Here is a 20,023-nt window from a genome sequence, read left to right on the forward strand (position 1 = left end):
ATTCCCCAGATCTTGGAGCTTTGGTTGAGTTACATCCAGCCATGGAGGTACGTTGAAGAGACAAACAGGACAGGTTTCTTTCAGAGGGACATCAACTCGCCCCTGAGGTCGCAACTAGGTTCGTCCATAGGCCAGGGCATGGCCCAGCAGAGAGAACCCATCAGTACTAGATCATTCCCTGCCGACAACGAAAGATGGTAAGATGCGGTGTATTCAGGAATCTGGATAGGTTTCAGTCAATCTTCAGTATTCATGCATTATGTGACCAGGCATGGCAAAAGTCCAACTGTGAGATTTGACGTTTGAGGACATAAAAGGTGATTTACATCAGCTATTAATATTCTTAACATGAAACAAACTGGGTTCCAAAAGAAACTGATCAAATTTTACAAGGGCACTGCACAATGTCCACTCAGTGAAAATGAACAATATTTTTACACAGGCTAACTTCATTTTATCTTTACTTAGCACATGTCAATAATTGAGAGATTGGTTCAATCACAGACAGGTTGTAGCCCCTCACATCAGTTGGTTTTAGAATCCAAAGTCATAAAATGCCCCCCCCCCCAAATGGTATATATCATTTTAAAGCTAAGAATCTCCTCTTTTATTATGGATATTTAACTGATAATTCATTTCAGGCAACCTTTTGGGGATTTTGCCTTGCCTGGTCACATTTGTATCCCCAAGTTCAGTCAATCTTCGAAACCAACTTATGCATGATGTTTCAGTATCTGCTGATGTTTGGCAAAGAGAGAGAGACACACACACACATCCTATCTTAGAATAAATCCATTATAAATTTTAAGGGTTTTTTTCCTGTTTTTCTTTTTTGTAGGCCAAGGTTTGTTCAGGAGAATCTACCCTTCTACACTGTGCTCTTTCAAGAACTGTTGCCTCGGATCTTCCATCAAGACTTGAGTATTCCCAACAATGCCCTCATGGTCTACAGGATGGCAAAGGTCTTTGGACAGCCACACCTCAGTAGTGTCATGAAGAATGGTATGTCTTACAAGGGATAAAAAATTGTCTTTTTTTTATATGGATGGATGGAGCATGTGGAGTTGCCAAACATTACGTTTTTGCTGTAATTATATGAAGTTTGAAGGGGTATATGAATCAGCGTACTGTCGGGCGGTCGGTCAGTTGCAAATCTTTAGCATCAAACAACTTCGTCAGCTACAACCAATTCTCACAAAATTCGGAACACACTTTCATCTTTTGGAAAGATGTGCGAGACACATTTTTCGTATGTGTTAGAAATTGCGTTGCAAGGTAACGGTATATTATGGCAAAAATTATGTAAAACTCTTGGTGTTCAAACTACTCCATCAGTCTTCAACCAATTCTCATAAAATTTGGCTCACACATTGGTCTTGAGGTAAATATGTACAAGAAATATTTGTTTGTGTGTCGGAAATTGTGTTGCCATGTTAATGGCATATTACAACAATTAATGAATAAACATGCAGGTTAAACTACTTCTTCATTATGTGACCTATGCTCATTATTATTATTATTATTTGTTTGGCGTCACCTGTGCCTGGGAGGTGAAAAGCGAACTGAATCACCATGACCCGCAGGTCTCTCCTCATGAAACTTGGCACACACATAGGTCTAGAGCTAAAGATGTGCAAGACACTTGTTGGGGTAAAGACGTGCAAGATGAATTGTCTAAATGTGTTGGAAACAGTGGGAGCTGGTGGGTGTTTCGTAAATCTATGCACAAACATTCATGAAGGACCGGTGGTCCTTGAGAACTAATGCGCACTAGGCTAATCATTTACCACAAGCAAGACTCACAAGTCGTCCCTAAAGTCGCTCATAACTTACGAACGTCTCAAGGAAATACCCACCTGATAATAGGGATAAATGCCTTACAGATGGGCACCAGCGTACTGAGTGAGAATCAAACGCGGGTCACTGGTTTTCAAGACCACTTCTCTACCAACTGAGCTACATTATAGCATGCCTCCTCCAATCTTCTGAACCTTCCTTTATCCGCCCAGCTGAAGAGAATCTCATTGACCTTCTAAGTCACCCATCGCAACCCTACACCTCAGGAGGAGGAGGAGGGGGTCTCGGTACCAACCCTAGTTTCATGTCTTTATCCTCCTCCATACCATCATCTACCCACCTACCACCCACCCTCCTGGCGATGGGGACCAGACTCTACACCCATCTGCTAGAGGAAGAGGCACCCGGGTTCATGTACAGACCGCTCTTTGATTCAAGCGGCAAGGCAATGGTAAGTGGTCATTTTACACAATGACAAAATTGACTGTAACGCTGTGATTGACTGTGCATGTATACATTACCGGTCATTTATGTAGCCCATTGTGTAGATGTACTAATTACTGATGATGAGCTGTCATGATTTGAGTGTAATGACCAGCCGTGTTAGTAGTGATATTATTCTATTATTGGGCATTCAATCAGCGAGTAAACAGGGATGATTTGAGATGATCAGTCTATTCAAGTTATTTTGTTGTATATCGTTTCCTCATTTCAATAACCAAATAATACATACAATACAATTTTTTTTCAACAAAACGTAAAAATAGGCAAACATTTTCGATCAAAATAATACAAAGAATTTTGTTCTAATTCACTCATAAATTATAGTTGGGAATTTTTCTCTTTTTTTTGAAAAGTTGAAACATGTACATGTATTTTAACGAACTGAAAAGATATCATCAATAGAAATGTAGGAGACTGAGCTTGAAAATGATGGAGGTCATGAAACGAAAGGGGAGAGATCATAACCTGACTCCAGTGCAGTAAATTACATAATCATCATGCAGCATTAGATCTACTTTTTCCAACTATGCAAATGACTTCATATAAGTTGTGTTCACAGATATGAATGCTATCTTTTATCATTCCATTGCCCTAGAACATAAGAGATCCAATCAAATGTTGAATGAAAAGTAACTGTAAGTCTATGGATAACCATGTACAAATAATATGTATCAAGCGCAGTAACTGAACTACATACATCAAATGGGCCATATTATATTATTATTATTATTATTATCATTATTATTATTATTATTATTATTATCATTATCATCATCATCATCATCATCATCATCATCATCATCATCATCATCATCATCATCATCATCATCATCATCATTATCATTATTATTGTTATTGTTATTGTTATTATTATTATTATTATTATTACAATCTGTTTGAAGATTAAGCTTATCTCTCTTTTTGCAACACCTCCAGATTGAGCAACTGCTTGGTTTCATCGCTCAAGCCCAGACTACAGTCAAGACCATGGCAGGACCTAGCTTAGGAGATATCACTCAGACTATCAAATCATTCTTCAGCAGCAGCCTTAGACATGCTAATCATAGCGCCCTCTTTGACGACATTGGTCCGGTCGACACCCGCAAAGCCGAGGCGTACCTCCAGAGCTCAGGAGAATTTCTGTCAGATATATTTGATGTAAGGGCATTTTCGTAATGTGATACTCTCGGAGTCCCCAAGATTGATTTGAAAATTAAAATTACACATTTGCTTCGCAACTCACAAGAATAGTTTGGAAACATTCATTTCTTGAAATTATGTTAAAATTTCATCTTGATAATCTTTAAAAAAAAATCAGTATCTACATTACTACTTTATCTCTGATTGCATGTTTAAAAAAACAAGAGGCATTGTCTTGTAACAAAAATTACAACAGCTTTGCCACCTATTTATCAATTCTATTCGGAACAGCTGTCCAAATCTTTCAACTTTCTCTACCTGCCACTGATTTTACCAAGAAGATCTTATATTAATCAGACCAGGGTCCCATTTCACAAAGAGCTCTGTTTAACCCTGTCTATTACAACTATATGAAAATCCATCATCGTCATAACTTTTCCTACAGGAAATTTGCACAATGTCCTTTATAAAGAAAGTGGAGCACAGTGAGTTGTCAAGAAAACGAATGTATGAGTATACATATCTAGAAAAACATTTTTTTAACAAACATACATATACATTAATAGATGTTGGTATTGCTGGCTTTCCGTAGTTGTGGTTGATACATTAGGATCAATTGCAACTCTTTGTAAGACGGGGACGTGGGGTTGAAAACAAAAGGCTCAGTACATGATCGTACACTCGATCGCGCACAATGATCATTGTAATCAAGTCTAAAAGTCATCCCCATGGATAAGGAATAAAAATGGGTTACAGGGAACATACAAGTCTTTCACTGAGGAAAAACAACACCTGGGGAACATTCAGATTTATTTTCTCAAGTGGCTTAGTTGTTTTTCACTTTGCATTTTCAATTTTTTTATTGCTTCCTCCTTTTATATTTCCTTTTGCCTTTTCCCCCGTCAACTTGAAAGTGGTATCCAGGGCCACTGCCCCTTGCTATGTCCCTGCAGTCATTGTCAGCAATGGTCTTGATCTATACCTTGCTCTTTAATCTCACAGGTGCCTTTGCCTCATCCTGATGATACTATGGCATGGAACGTCGGTCAGATCGGTCGTGATCAACACCTACCACCAGATATGATGGATGGACAGCTCACCCCACTAGGAAGATTCCAAGTAATTATTTATATAATGTTGACTGCCTTTGAATAGTTTATCATAAATATTGCATTCATCAGTATGAGTATTGCAAGAGTCGTAGACCATGATCTGAATAGATCTTTTGTCCAGGTCAAAGATCACAGAGTTCATTAATTGAAAATTTTAGAATTCATGTGGGCTATTCCACGGTTACTCATGTTACATTTGGAGACACCTTGACTCATACTTGGAGCTGTAACTCCATTATTATTGATAGGAACTAAACATCTCTATATCACAACATAGAACGCAGTCTGACTATCCTTTGTATAAAAACAAAACTTGGGAAATTTCATTATGCTCCTGGCAAATCTTTGAAATGTGTCGGTTACTCATGTTACATGATATGGACATGCATAAAATGAAAAGTGGACATAAGTGAAAAGTGTCCTCATGCAAGGCTTTTATGAAAGGTGATTATATCCATTTCAAAGAAGTATATTAGGGAGACAAATTTGTATATAATAAAAAATATAAAGAACACATGGTTTTTACTAGGGGTGCAGATAAAGTGGTTACTCACGTTACGGTTCAGATGGGCTATATGTACAAAGACACATTGAGCTCATGTCCACCAACCTATGGAATTGCCCATGTGTATATTCATGATTTGCCATTGGCAGAGTTATGAAATTTGAATGCACGCACTTCAAAATCCATCTAATTTTGTTATATAAACCTCTTTTTGTATTTCACTTTTCTAGCTTATTAACAGACTTAGAAGTTCTGATGTAAATTTCCAAGGGGACCCTGACCTTCAACCAATCAGAAGCTATGAGAATGCTGCCCTCGTGCGGATGTTGCATGCACTCTCTTGTCAGTTCAATGATGCTGTAAGTGGCTATTAAGTTCTTTACATTCCTGAGAAAACTCCTGGGGTGGTCACTGCCATTAGAAGAGTGGACAGCATCCATGAGAATCGTCCTGAGGACACTCTAACTCAGATTTTGTGCAGATATCCCCTTGAGATGTCCTAGATTTGTACACTCTAAACAGGGATTTTTGTCCAGATGTCCCAGATTTGCAAGTTGCATAGTCTATCCGTGTGTGAGGCCATTGTGATTAAGGGGTTCTGGTCCTATCGGCAAATTACAACCCCTTTTCTGTGTATTTTTTCTTGCGGATGCTGTCCACTGTGCAATGGCAGTGACCCCCGGGAGAAAACATCAGCAAAATAGGTCTCGGCTTGTGTTTTGGGGGATCTTCTGCATCTTAAGAAAATAATAATAGACATGTAGCAGTTATATACATGTACCGTCAACGTTACTAAGGGAGTCATCAATGTAAATCAAAACTGTTTCCTAGGTGAAGGTATGAACAAAACAACTTTGGCCAGATGAACTATTTTTTTTTATCAAGCCAGCTCTCTTGGTTGCAATTTAGCTCATACGTGCTCATACACTGAGAGCAGAGGAAATACCAGTTTCAAGGTTTTGACATTTGACTGATCCAATATGTGCGATAACAATCAGCAAACTTTTGTATTGCTGGAAACGAGGGTTGTATTGAGATCAGTGTGTCAGGGGTTGAAAAGGATGAGAATAATGAAACTTTAAAGAGTGTGTCATTTAGGTCATGTGACACAAACCTTTAATAGCGATTGATAAACAGATTTATTTACAATACAGGCCACTGCTCATAATGATAATTGCAAGTGATACATTCCTTTTGTATTTGTGTCCTCTTTCTTTCCAGTTTGGGGACAAGCTTCTGGAGATCTGTTCTCAAGGTGGCTTGCTTGGAGCCATGGCCCGTTGGTACTTCAACCCCAGAGGAAACCCTCATTGTCATCCAAGTGACCCTTCCGGAAGAGTGCCATCGTGGTACCGTCCAAGACTGAGTCTGCGCTTCCTGGCCAATTATCGAACCTTGACGTATCTTGCCATTCTGTATCTCCTCCTCGTCTATTTCTGTGACATCATGCCGACAGGCTTCGTGGCGTTCCTACTGGCAGCAGCCCTCTTTGTTGGTTTCCTAGGCTCGTTATTTACTTATCTTCGAGGAGATGAGAGAGGAGAAGAGGCTTATCTTCAGCATTATCATCATCAACATGGTGACTGATGTTGTCAAAGCACATTGAGAACTCTTTAATTTTCATGCAACCCATAGAATTTGCTCTTTATTTATATCTTCATTTATGAAAAACTTAAGCTCTTCTGCTGTCACACTAGTGCAACTTGTGTGTTCCCCCCCCCCCCTGTCTCTCTGTGTCTCTCTTTAGGGGGATATATTAATGCAATTATGAATAGCACTCCAGCCTTATAAGATAATGCCAGAGTAATTTTCAAAAGTGCATTATATCTTGAGAAAAGGAAAATCATATGTGAAGTGATGGTACAATAGAGATATAAGATATGAAGAGGCGCGATAGCTCAGTCGGTAGAGCGGGGGATTCGTATTCCGGTGACCCGGGTTCGATTCCCACTTGGTGCGCTAGTGCCCTTTGGTAAGGCATTAATCCTCATTACCAGGTCCTTCGGAGAGGACCTTAAGCCGTCGGTCCTCTGGTTGCTTGCTTACAAGCATTCATGCTTTCTTAGCAATCAGGTAAAAAATCCCCACCAATCAATCACATTTGAAGTATAAAAACTTTTTTTGTGTATGACAAAATAATTTCAAACATGATGAAAAGTTACTTATGCACATTCAATGTACTTGCTATTGTAAATTATAAACAAAATTAATGCAGCAGTTTGGATATTTCAGAATATTTGTGTACACCTTTACCTTTCCAGGTCCAGCTTGCACATTCACAGTATTATTATGCCTGTAGATTCTTGTATGTTGTATATACTGCATGCATTATTAATCGGCCCTGTATAAGAACTTAGGTGTATACAAATATTCGGTGATATTTCAATAAATATAATGATATAAGATTGATGGTAAAGTGCAGCTTATCACCAAGAAATATGTGAAGAATTTTGCATTCAAGGGCCCTTTTGCATGAAAGAAAAACTCTGAAAGTTTTTCAATATGTTAAGTGTCAATAGCATAATTTTGTTTGCCATAGTCTTTGTTTATTTGCCAGAGTTTTTCAATGGCAACAAATTTTATGCAAAAGGTCCAAGATCTTGTTTGCTCAATTTAGGGCTTAGATGTTATTTTGAAAACAATATTGAATCAATATGTAACATTCTGATTGATGATGTTCAATGTCTTCGTCCTCTAATTACATGAAAGATCAATGAAACCCTTTGGACAAGTTGGGCCTGTTTGAAAACAGACCAATGAAAGTATGGGAGGAAATGGATTGAAAACTGTAAGAGCATTTAAATATCAAGGACGCTAGGCTACGAAGATCCTCAAGTTGGCCATGCGACCAAGATGTACGATGTCACACATGATGAAAAGGAAAAACAGCCCTTTTTGCTCATTCCAATGACAGTACAAACTCTTTGTCCGTTATATAGTTTTTGAAACCTCTATTACATGTCCTCCCATGAGCAATCACCTGATCTACAGACAGACTTGATAAAAGCAAGATTTTAAGTAAAATATATACAAGCTATATCAAATTTTTCACATCATACATCATTGCCACGTTGAAATTTTTTTTTCAATTAAATCAATTTTGTTTTAGTGGCTCTCAATATGTAGCTATATTCGCAAACCAAAGATACTGTCCGACAGGTCGGCATGTTGGATGTATTCTAGATAGCAAGTAAATGAGCCCATTGCAAATCCTGTACAATTCAATTTCCCAATGATTTGTCCCTTGAGGGTCCCTTAATATTTGTTAACTCACATGGTGCTATTTTGTATACCTGTAAATACAGTTTCTATGTCAGACATGTTTCTTCTCTCTCCTGAATCATTGACTTTGTTTGTGATATGAGGTTTATCACTCCACCGGCCGGTACATTCCATTCTGTAGACAGAACACATTAGCAATTTGTGTGCGATGCATACGTGCAAGATGCATCCTTGTTGTGATGTTATTCCTTCACGTTAATCCTGATAGATAGGACAACCACAGTGTGCTCAGTGCCATGCATTAATTAAAGTCTCTTTCAAAGTTATAAGAAACCTCAATGAGACACTAGGGCTTACCTTGGATGATGGATCGCATTTGAAGTTCAACTGAATAGTCCGTATTCTTCTCTGCGCATTGTCCAGTGGACCTCCGAGCTCCTGATATCAATTACTAGTTCAATTACTAAGTATCCAAAATGCCAGCATTGTGGGGGGTGGGGTGGGGGAATGTGATGGTTTTAATGAAAAACATTTTGTATATTCCTTGAAATAAACCCAATTTTGTATATTGAATTTGAAGTGCTTAAAAGTTTGAATTTGTTAATTTTCTGAGTGAGTTAAGTAGATTTGGTTTGATTGGGGTCATTTTTTCCATTGATGTTCCGGCCAAACTTTTGTGTTCAAACTTGGATACTAATGGCCCGAATTCACAAAGGTGGTTTTTGAATGCGCGCATTTGTCACAGTGCGCCAAATTGACACCTTTTACCATGGTTACGCTATTTTATTCATGAGTCCACTGTTTGAAGAGTGGACTCATGAATAAAAACAGTGGACTCATGAATAAAAAAGCGTATCTAACCATGGTAACGCGTCAATTTGGCGCACTGTGACAAATGCGCGCATCAGCATTGGACATGTTTTATATACGCGCCCGATACGCGCTAAATTAAGCATAATTTATACAGGAAATCTGCATAAACCATGGACTCAAAAGTGGGTTTTCAAAACCACCTTTGTGAATTCGGGCCTATGTGTTTTGTCATGGACATGAGGATTGTTTTTTGTTGGCGGTTGTAGTCTTGTTGATGTTTAACTGATGTGATGAAGATTATTATTATTATGATCATGACAATGATTATTTTGTTGTGAAGTGATGGAGGTCATGGATGGTTAATGACAGTGATAATGATGGCAGTTGTGATGGTTATGATTGTTGTTACAAGAATGGCGATAATGGTAGTGTTGATGGTGATGGTGATAACGATGATTGTTTTTATTTCCATATAAAAAGTATAAAATGTATACATGATCAAATTTAACAAATCATATAAAATATGGAGGATGGCCCATTTCAGCGGTATTAACAAATTACCACTGTTCTTCCATGGGGTCCTTGATGATAATGGTGATGATGGTGATTACTGTTGGTGGTGAAGCTGATAATGATGATGACGCTAATAATGGTAATGGTGATTGTCATGGCGATCATAGTAGTGGTGATGATGACAGTGATGGTCGTGATCTTGATGAAATAGCTGCAGTATTAATGGTTAAAATATACAATTTAACTGTGAAATTTATACATGTACTTGGGATGATGATGCAAATAACAATAATATTAACTGTTTTGTAACGGAACGGAAATCAAAGCAATGATAATAACTATACTCTGCAGGAGTCATGGGATGGGAGCTTAACTACAGTGCTTGTTTTCCAAAATAAATTACTTTCTATCCTTTTGTAAAATACATAAGTATATCGAGGCATTCTCGTGTGCTCTCAATTAACCCCAACTAGGCCGGGCTGTTTTTGTAGTTAATGAAGAACCTTGGAGGGGCCTCCAATGTTCACATCTTCTGATCTCTGCCGTCGACTGCGCGATCGTGCAAAAAAATGCTACGCATGTTGTCCATGGAACAATCTACAAATAAATTATTTATTATTATTTTTTATTGGATAATTCCGTTGTTTGTGTTAATTTTTGCATGAAATTTAAAACAAAAATCAAGAAATAAAGGTCCAAATGTAAATCTGATCCAGACACTTCTTGACCTATGTAAACTTTAAAAGCTAAGCTGTGAAAGAAAATATAATTTCAAAGGTAAATTACTCATACATTTTATTCTTGTATGAATTTCTTATTTATATAATTTTTTTGACTTTTTGTACCTTTTTCCATGAAAATTGTGGCGACAACACAAGATTCAATTAGTAGAATTTTTAATAAAGAAAATGATGATAAATTACCAATTTGTACAAGAAATTTGATATTCTAAGAGCACCTTTTGAGTCTGACATGCACTACAACTGTTACCTAACTTTGGAACCGCTTACCCGGGCATATGATCGCAAATTTGGTCTAAAAATGAGTTGCGAATAAAGGGAACAGCCTTGCAGACGATTTCTGGAACGTAGAAAATCTATTGTCAGTGAAATGCCCTTCATGACAATGAATTCTTTGTCGAGGGTCCGGTGGTGAATTGAAACGGCAGTTTCGTCCGTGACTCTGGAAAAACAACATACATGTATTTGTATTTTTCGTCAGCTCCAAAAACGTCGGATGAAAGTGCTGTTCGGATTCGACAACTTTCGACAAAGACCTAGCTGCCATGCATGTTTCCATTTTGATTTGACTTGCTTTTTCAGTGCACTGGTTTGCTGCGTCTAGGATTGATTCTGTGTCGCAGTGCGAATAGTCCCCACTTTTCGCTGAGCAACGCAGTTGGACTTTACGACGGTATATTGATTTTGGAAGAGACTTTTGGGCCCGTCGTCATGGTCGTAAAACACTGTCCTGCAATGCAAGTTGTGTGACATGAGAATTTTTTTCGTTTCGTATCTGCAACGGAAACATTCGATCTGCGTTTCGTGTGCAAAATTCTGGTTGCTACTATGGTAACGGCGATATATCCGATTTAGGACGACTTTCCAGAGCCACATTCGGTTCCTCCCATAGCTCGAGAGGCCGCCCGGGGGCCCACTTAAATTGACGAGTGGATACCAGGCGCGGTCGACCACGCGTAAATAGGTAAAGAGTGGGCAAGTACGTTACGTATAGGCCTATGTAACGTTATAAGGGTGTCAAAAACGATGTTTAAAATATTGAAAAAGGGGATATATTTTCAATACTTGTAGGGTTTCACTCACAAGCCAAATACTTGTTAAGGGATGCATTTTCGTACTCTGGAAAAGGCTTGCTTCCCTTGTTTAGGGTACTCAGTTTTCGAAACCCCATGGTCGCGCCTGGTATCCACTCGTCAATGTAAGTGGTACCCCCGGGAATTTGAATCTAATCCCACATTTCGGGGAAAAGTAAAACATAACGCCCATTACATTGTGTGCTAGAGGTATATCGTTTGTGTAGGATCGAGGAGCAGGCAAAAGAAAAAAACACTAATTCGGATGGTTTTCAGACGGATAGTCCTATTGCATATGCTGTGTACATAATATTAATGCATGCGAAATGGTTTTGCTGGAGAGGTGATCTGACCCCTGGAATCAATAATTGCCAGTGATCTACCAATAATCCACATTAGATGCAACATCGATTCGATGGACTGTAATGATTATATCTAAGTCTGAATTCAGTTAGTTTTTCCTCACTCAAAAGTACTCGATTTTTTTGAAAAACCACTTTCTTATCCATGTCATAATCTACGTTTCGCATGTCTCCAGCTAGCTGCCGTAGTCATTTATAGTACAGCCCCGCCGTCGCGCCCCGCCGCGAGCTCAGGCGGGCATATGCTATGATGACCAGTCGTAGATGCATGAAAGCGGGATTTTAACAATTTGGAATGGCATGCTGGTGTCGTATGAAAGAATTTTGCACACGAAAAGCAGATCTATAGGGCCTGTAACACAAAGCTTAGCAATGATTGTAGAACAGGTTTCCACGTTCGATTCTATTGACAATAATGTAAAATCAATTTTAAAATCGAGTCTATGATTATAATCGTTAACTTTTATGTTACCGGACCCTAATGTCGCGTCCCAGATTTTTGCTAAAACTCGCTAGTCCCTATTATAAGGAGACGTCGCGGCACATTCTTTTCGCGTCTTCGAGTTCGCACAAAGCTAATTAAAGCTATAGAGTTACACCCAAACCGAATTCTCCCGAGTAAATAATATGGCCTGATTTGGCTGGATTCGGTGTTTTCGGAACCTATTCGTCTATGATTCGGGGAGCTCCCCGAATAGAGACGAATGGGTCCGGAATAGGTCCCGATTCGGCGCAGAAACGCCAAGAATTGACCCGTATCAATTCTGGGCCATCCCGAACAAAGCCGAATGCCACCCGAATATTGACAAGAATCGGGCCAAATGTGCCTAGAATCGAGCCGAATGTGTCCCGATTGCTCCGATTACAGCCGAATGATGACCCGAATGTTGAACCGAATCGAAGAGAACATGGCCAAATGCGCCGACCTCGGGCCGTTACGCCCCGAATGAGACGAAATAGGTCCGAATCTGCCCAAAATACTCCGAATGCCTCCTCTAATCCAATTAAATATCGCCGAATACATCCCAAATCGGACCCGAATGAAATTTATTAAGGTCACATTCGGGAGTAGGCCTATTTTGGAGTGTATTCGGCTGCTTTTGAACATTTTAAAACAAGCCGAATTTCCCCGCGAATGTTCCCGAATTTTCGAAGACAGGTAGATTTCTTTTACACCCAATTTTATGTCCACATGATAGGGTAGTACATCATGACAATTTAGTTTCACATAAGAATATTGCAATAAGTGAGAATAAAAGAACATGATTTTGGTCAAAAGTGGACCTTACCCCTTTTGCAACCAAACTCTTCACATATTGTAACAATAATGATAAATAGATAAAATTAGATCTTGAATATTTGTCTTATTTCGCGAATAAGTATCGAATTTTCAGAGAGAGAGAACGGGGGGGGGGGGGCTATGAGTCACGCAACTGTGAATATCTCCTCTTCATGAAAAATTCCTTTATAATTTAGCGTCTTACAAATAAAAATCAAGCAGTCTCGACGTTCGTGGGAAAACAATGAATCTCACACTTTGGACTTTTCCTGTCGATATATGTTTCTTCTTCTTTTTTTTTCTTTTTTTACCGCCCACTGCCGACAAGTATTTTACTTCTTCACCCCCTGTTAAAAAGGAACAATACTTTGAGAGTCGAGCCGTTTCAAAATCAAATAGTCTATACATGTACAAATATAACCACTCCCTGAAATTTGAAACTTTGATTATCCGGGGAATATTTTGTTGCTTCAAATAAATAGGCCGGTTCGAACTCCCACACACAATTATATAGTTATTTACTCTGTTATTTAATTGTCTCTCATCTGATCATTCATCTAACCATGCATGTGACAATCATGACACTACTGAGAACTGTTTTATTTGTATTGACGCATCACCTCCATTCACTAGTATTAGCTCAGATTCAATATTACCAATTTAATGGAAACTTATCCTCAACTTCAGCCCCTTTCTTGGTTGATCAAACATAATTATAGTCGAAATTTTAGTTTAAATGGCGCAAACAGATGAACTAAGAAACTTGAATAAATATATTAATGAACCAAATTACTTACATTATTACAATACTGTTAACAGGCAGTTTTTTAGTATGGCGTCATATGAGTTGCACTTTACTGCTTTGTGACTATTGAGTAGTTAAAAATGATATTTAACCATGGAGCTAATAGCCATAATTTAACCTATACAAATGCAGTGTGGGCTATGAAATTCAGCGTCTCGATAGGATTCAAACTATTCCTTTTGTGTATGCAAACGTTTCAATGCATAAAATAAGGCATAAACTACGTTGGTTATTGGGTCATAGGTTTGTTTAATGATAAAATGATTAAAAGTTTCACTGAATACGAACCGTGCATTTCCTGAGTTCGAATTCCCCATCATTTTCTTATGTCCTTTTTATGTCCACGATATGACTGTGGTGTCTTCGACAGCCCATAGCATGAAGCATTCTTTTTTTAATGGGACACAAACCTTTAATCATGACCATGTATAGCACTGTTATTCAATCTATTTGCGCTCATGTGTGTGGGTGTGTATGTGAGGCAGCGCATGATAAAAGTAAATATTTTAGATTTCTTTATAGATAAACATTATACTTCTACATTTTTTAAGACATCCATGACATCCCGGTTGCTTCCGTCTGGTCTTTAATAATCTCAATGATACTAATTTGTTTAATTGAAAATCACCTCGAAAAGCATGAGAGCGAGAACATGGAATGGGTGATCGAGAGTCACTCGGCACGCGTACATTTTTTGTTTGATGTTTTAAAAAAGTATGAATGTCAAATTATACATGGAATCCCCCCCCCCCCCCCCATTTAAAAACTTGGAACAATTAATGCAATTGCAACGAATTTAATATACCTTACCTTTAAAGATTTAGTAACGTTGGCAGTTTTAACTCTAATAAGACTGTGGTATTTTGGAGGATGGGAACGTGGGGGGGGGGGGCAGGCTGATGTTGAAAAAATGAGGAAGGTGAGGGTGTGTGTGTGTATGTTATGGTGTGAGTAAATGGGTGGGGTGTGATGGGTGAGCGCGCGCATGTGAGCGATCGACGACGATCAACGTGACGTGAAGGTCGCTTTTGGTTGCGATCGCGTGATCGACGGATGAGATCTTGACGGGGGTCGATCTTCAGCCTGCCCCCCCCCCCCACCTTCCCATACTCCAAAATACCACAGTCTTACTAGAGTTAAAACAGCCAACGTTACTAAATCTTTAAAGGTAAGATATATTAAATTCGTTGCAATTGCATTAATTGTTCCAAGTTTTTTAATGGGGGGGGGGGGATTCCATGTATAATTTGACAACCATACTTTTTTAAACATCAAACAAAAAATGTACGTGTGCCAGAGTGTCTCTAGATCACCTTCTCCATGTTCTCGCTCTCATGCTTTTCGAGGTGATTTTCAATTAAACAAATTAGTATCATTGAGATTATTAAACACCAGACAGAAGCGACCGGGATGTCATGGATGTGTTAAAAAATGTAGAAGTATAATGTTTATCTATAAAGAAATCTAAAATATTTACTTTTATCAACCAATATCCTCGCATATTAAGAATTCAATATCTCATCACGAATCTTTATTTGCTTAGCATATACGGATCCATCAGAGTTGAGGGAAAGAATAGAGGAAATCAAAAATAGTTAGACTAATCTAAAACCCAATTTTACACAGTTCAGCTTCCAATTATACCGTTAAAGCCCGAATCATTTGGTCTTCCACTTGAATAGACAGCGCAGCGAACTATTACAGGGTGACATTTTGAATGTTTGTTACTTCTTTTCTCGGGGATGATTTTGTCATGATTTCCAGAGAAGGTTCTCTATAAATAGGCTAAAAAGTCATTTGGAATTCAAAAAGTAAAAAAATCATGATAAAACTCGCTTATTCTGAAAGAGCATCCATACTGTCCGGACCCAAAACATGTAATCCAATGTAAATTCAGTTTCTAGCCAAATTCATAACTGTATCGAGTGTATCATAATTTTTACTATTACTGATTAAGATCAATTTTTATGATCACAGAATTCCCATTGAAAAAAAAAGTTGAAACAAGGAAATACAGCGTGTCCCACAAAAATAAAATGTGAAAATTACCTAATCACATTGTATTTCCTTTTATCATCGTAAACTAGTGCACTTGTTTCATACAAGTTGCTTAAATTTTATGCGATATCGTCAATTGAACACAGATATAAGTTCTTTCAGCACTCAGAAAACCTCTCAATCCAAGTTCTGCTATTACATTGAATAAAGTACATAGTTCAATTTTGTCTTCATTCTCTCTCTCTTATTTTTTTTATTTCCTTATTAGATTTTGGGCCCACAACTTAGTCTGCAAGCACAGACCCTTGGTTTTCGCAATTCGCATACTGCATAATGCAGAGTCTGAAGTAGTGAGACTAGATTCACTCACCGTGGCTGGCTCTCTTATTTAACACCGACAGACTCGTTGGAGTCTAGTCTTCACTCTAGACCTGTTATTGGTTGAAGTGTCAAATATGAGTCTGTGCCTGTAGACTAACCACAACTTGCGGGCCCATACTTAGATTAGATAGAAAGTGATGGCATGATATATTCAATCAAATATGATATCTTTAATCAACAATAAATACAAGGAAAGGAATTAAACCATTTTTTTAAACCTGAAACTGAAGTGTAGTTTAGGGGCCAAAAGACATTTAATATAATGCTTGAATGCCGTTAATTTTTTTGTGCGACGCGCTAGTGTATACCAAAACAATAAAAGAAGAAAATGTCTTTATTATGTAAACCTGATCAGAATCCCTCAATGAGTCTTTGAACAAAAAATATCACTTCAAGGGCTTTATTTGTCGATTTATAGAAGAATTATAATTTCGTGCATAAATTAAAACATTTAATTATTTAAAAAAATTAATAAAATGATTTTGGAACAATCAAATATACCTCCTTTTTTAGGTGGTGTGCGTTTCAATTTCAATTGCGATCGCGCCATCAACGGCTGAGATCTTGAAGGGGGCCTTAACCCCCACCCCTCCCCTCCCCAAATATTCAAGCCTAAAAAATTATCCCAGTCTTATTGTTAAAACTGCAAAGATATGATACGTATTCGAGTTGAAATGAAAATTCCAACCATGTTTGCTATTATTACGGGCATGTTGCATACATCCATCCATGCATGACCCGGCTTAATCTAGAATATTCCACTCCACTATGTAAATAATTTTAAATGGCTCTTAAGAAATTTTGATTAATAATAATAATAATTACTTCTTATCAAGCGCCTTTTCCAAAGTTACAAAGCGCTGTACAAATGACAAAACAAATACAATCGGTAAAAACTCAAAACAAAGCTACAAAAAATGAAACACCACTTGCAATATATTAAAACAAATGAGATTTAAGCATCTTCTTAAACACATCAATAGAAGGACATTGTCTAAGTTTATGGGGTAATCTATTCCAATATTTTGGGGCAAACACAGAAAATGAACTATCACCTATATACTGATTTGAATGTCCGGGGGATGTGAACATGGTGAAGAGGGATATGTGATGATGACCGAGTGTTGTACATTGATTGGCGAACTGTTAGGAAGTCTGACAGGTATGGTGGAGCTTGTCATTGAGACATTTGAATGTGATAGTCAGAGACTTATGCTCAATTCGATTTTTTTTTTACTTTCAGCCAGTGTAATTATCTTATCAGGGGGGTTGTCTGTGTACATGATGGTTGACAGTGAATAACCCTTGCTCATATAATTTTGTGATGCTGTTTATGATGATTGATAAACGCACTTTCAAGCGAGAATCAAACAGGTTTCATTTGAATTTATTTGACTGCATGGTCAGGCTTTCTTTCCTTTAGAATCTACACATGTCTCGTTCCAGCATTATCTATTTAAATTTCGAGTTCAGAATACCAATTTATATTTTTTCCTGGATAAAAATTGTCAATGCACCTGACGTATGTAATTGCTTGATGGCGGCGTGTTTCAATGTTGAAACGTGACTTCACACAGTTAACTTTATGGCCTATGGGGAATTGGCACGATACATGTTAACGATACTGATTAAATGACGTCATATGTGAACTGAGATCAGATGGTACAAGAGTATGTCAACCTTTAATATCTTCAAATTTAAACATTGACTATATAGAATAAACAAAAAAATGAGGCTAAACATTTTAAATTGTATAGTCCCTTTTCGTCATAGAGTTTGGTTCCGTTAGTTTAGTTTTTCCTCAGAGAATTTGTATTAATAAAAAAGATGAAATAAAATTGTATATATATATATTTCATAGAAGAGGCAGAAAGATTATTGGCCTATTAATTCAACTGTTGAGTAATAATTTTCGATGTTTAAAAACTTGGTTTGATTATATGTTGGCATGTAGTTTGAACAATGGGCGCGGTTTCCAAGTAAATATTCCCGCGTCTGTAAGGCTAACGAATGTTGATAGGCTACTCAAGTTATTACACAAATCAAACTTTGCACAATGTAAGTTTAAAGTAGCAACTATTTATTCCGTATATTTGCTGAAATTAATCAAAAACCTACTTTTATTCTGCCATGAATGTGCAAAATAGGCTGGTTTGAGTACATTTTGCGGATTTCTCCTTAGAAAGGGCCATATATTGTATCATGTTCTTATGGATACATTATCTCATTTTTCATCCAATCTGCTTGCATCGTAAACGGTTAAAGGTCGAGCTAAAATAAAACGAAAAATAACGAAATTTGCTGTATCTTTTGAACTGGATATGAATTTTATCCCTTTTTTCTTTTACTCAGTCACATGATTTCCAAAGTTAAAATGATTTTATGCTCGTGATTTCTAAATGCGTGCATGATTCGAAATCGGTTTTATTATTTTTTTAAAGTTCTGCATTTATTGAGACAATCAAACACAAGTTGCAGTAACATTGGGGCTCAGGACACGAAAAAGTTCAACCAAGTAAAATAAAAAAGGAGAAGCAAAAAAAGTTAAAGATAAATACCGATTGTGGTGACTATCTAAAAATGAGTTCGAAGAGAATCCAATAAAATGACCACCCAAGTGTTTGTATATAAAGATAAAATAATATGTTCCAAATGGCTCGGAGAAAAACAATGTAACTGCTGAGAAATGATCAAAATAAGCATGGAATTCCATAACTGAAATGTCGGGTATTTTTCCAGGCAATATTAATAGACCGTCTCACATATATGCCTTTTTGTGTTAGTGATCATCTGAATAATCGGTTTTCAAGATTTCATGATTTTACAAAGATAATTTTATGTCGATGGATGTACTAAATCTAGATCTATGATTTTATGGTAGCAATTAACCTTGATTTTAAAAACTTTGCCGTGAAATGGTTATTTGCTGCAACTACTTTCTTTTACCTTAATTAAAGGGGAAATGTGATACTATTTTCTGAATATTAAATTCTAAATCTATCGCAAAAATTATTTTTCATTTTTAAGAGCTCAAAATATTAGCTCGCTCTTGACCTTTTGAAAATTTTCCTCAGACGAGGTGTTGCCCCTCAAAAAAAAAATGTTTGACTCATACCCCTCTAGTTGGGTGTAAATGGTATCGTCAGTAATTTAATCGGAAATGAAAGAAGGCACGTCACTCGTAAAATAGCTACATTCAGCAATTCAAACTAAGAATCCACAAATTTATAGTCATCATTTTTTTTAAATGAAAAGGGGAGGTGAATGCAGGTGGGCTTTAATAAAAATATAGCGTTTGATTATCCTGTTATTGGCTTAAGAGTTGTAAAGAGTTTTTTCCCGAAAGGAGCTAAATCCAATGTTGGCATTTTTTTAAAATCAAAATGTTTAAATTCACTACTTTCCCTTATCCACTGCTGTTTTATTTTGATATATATAATGATAGTACTATCATCTTACATTCATTAAAAACGCATGTTTTCAAAAATCTAGAATTCATTATAAATTTTAAAGACTTTTTTTTAAATATTATTTTTCATGGATTTAGCTACTTTTGGAATCAAACCTTAGAAGAATGTCAATTTTTGCCACTTTAAGCATGTTTAATATTGAAAATTGAACACCTAAATGTTGCTAGCAGAGTACATTTCACATCTTTTTTATGTTTATCCATTGAAATACACAAAAATGAAAAAGAATATACATTTTTTAATCTTTTGTAAGGACGGTGACTTTCAATATCTAACTCCAAACGGAGCTAAATCCAAAAATATGCATAA

The 20,023-nt window shown here is 37.1% G+C and overlaps 1 protein-coding gene across 2 annotated transcripts in view; it reads left to right on the plus strand.

Annotated features, from left to right (window-relative positions):
* The window catches only part of LOC129254386 (sphingomyelin phosphodiesterase 4-like), a 30,346-nt gene extending 21,968 nt beyond the window's left edge, over positions 1 to 8,378 (plus strand). For both annotated transcript variants that reach the window (XM_054892848.2, XM_054892849.2), the window contains 7 exons: positions 10 to 197; positions 839 to 1,002; positions 2,010 to 2,248; positions 3,238 to 3,459; positions 4,444 to 4,560; positions 5,289 to 5,417; positions 6,280 to 8,378. In XM_054892848.2, the coding sequence (XP_054748823.2) occupies positions 10 to 197; positions 839 to 1,002; positions 2,010 to 2,248; positions 3,238 to 3,459; positions 4,444 to 4,560; positions 5,289 to 5,417; positions 6,280 to 6,645 (1,425 nt within the window). In that variant the 3' untranslated portion in view covers positions 6,646 to 8,378. The remainder of the gene's footprint in view (positions 1 to 9; positions 198 to 838; positions 1,003 to 2,009; positions 2,249 to 3,237; positions 3,460 to 4,443; positions 4,561 to 5,288; positions 5,418 to 6,279) is intronic.
* The last annotated feature ends 11,645 nt before the right edge of the window (positions 8,379 to 20,023 follow it).

Source organism: Lytechinus pictus, chromosome 2 (assembly GCF_037042905.1).
Source record: "Lytechinus pictus isolate F3 Inbred chromosome 2, Lp3.0, whole genome shotgun sequence".
In the NCBI taxonomy this organism is placed as follows: Eukaryota; Metazoa; Echinodermata; class Echinoidea; order Temnopleuroida; family Toxopneustidae; genus Lytechinus; species Lytechinus pictus.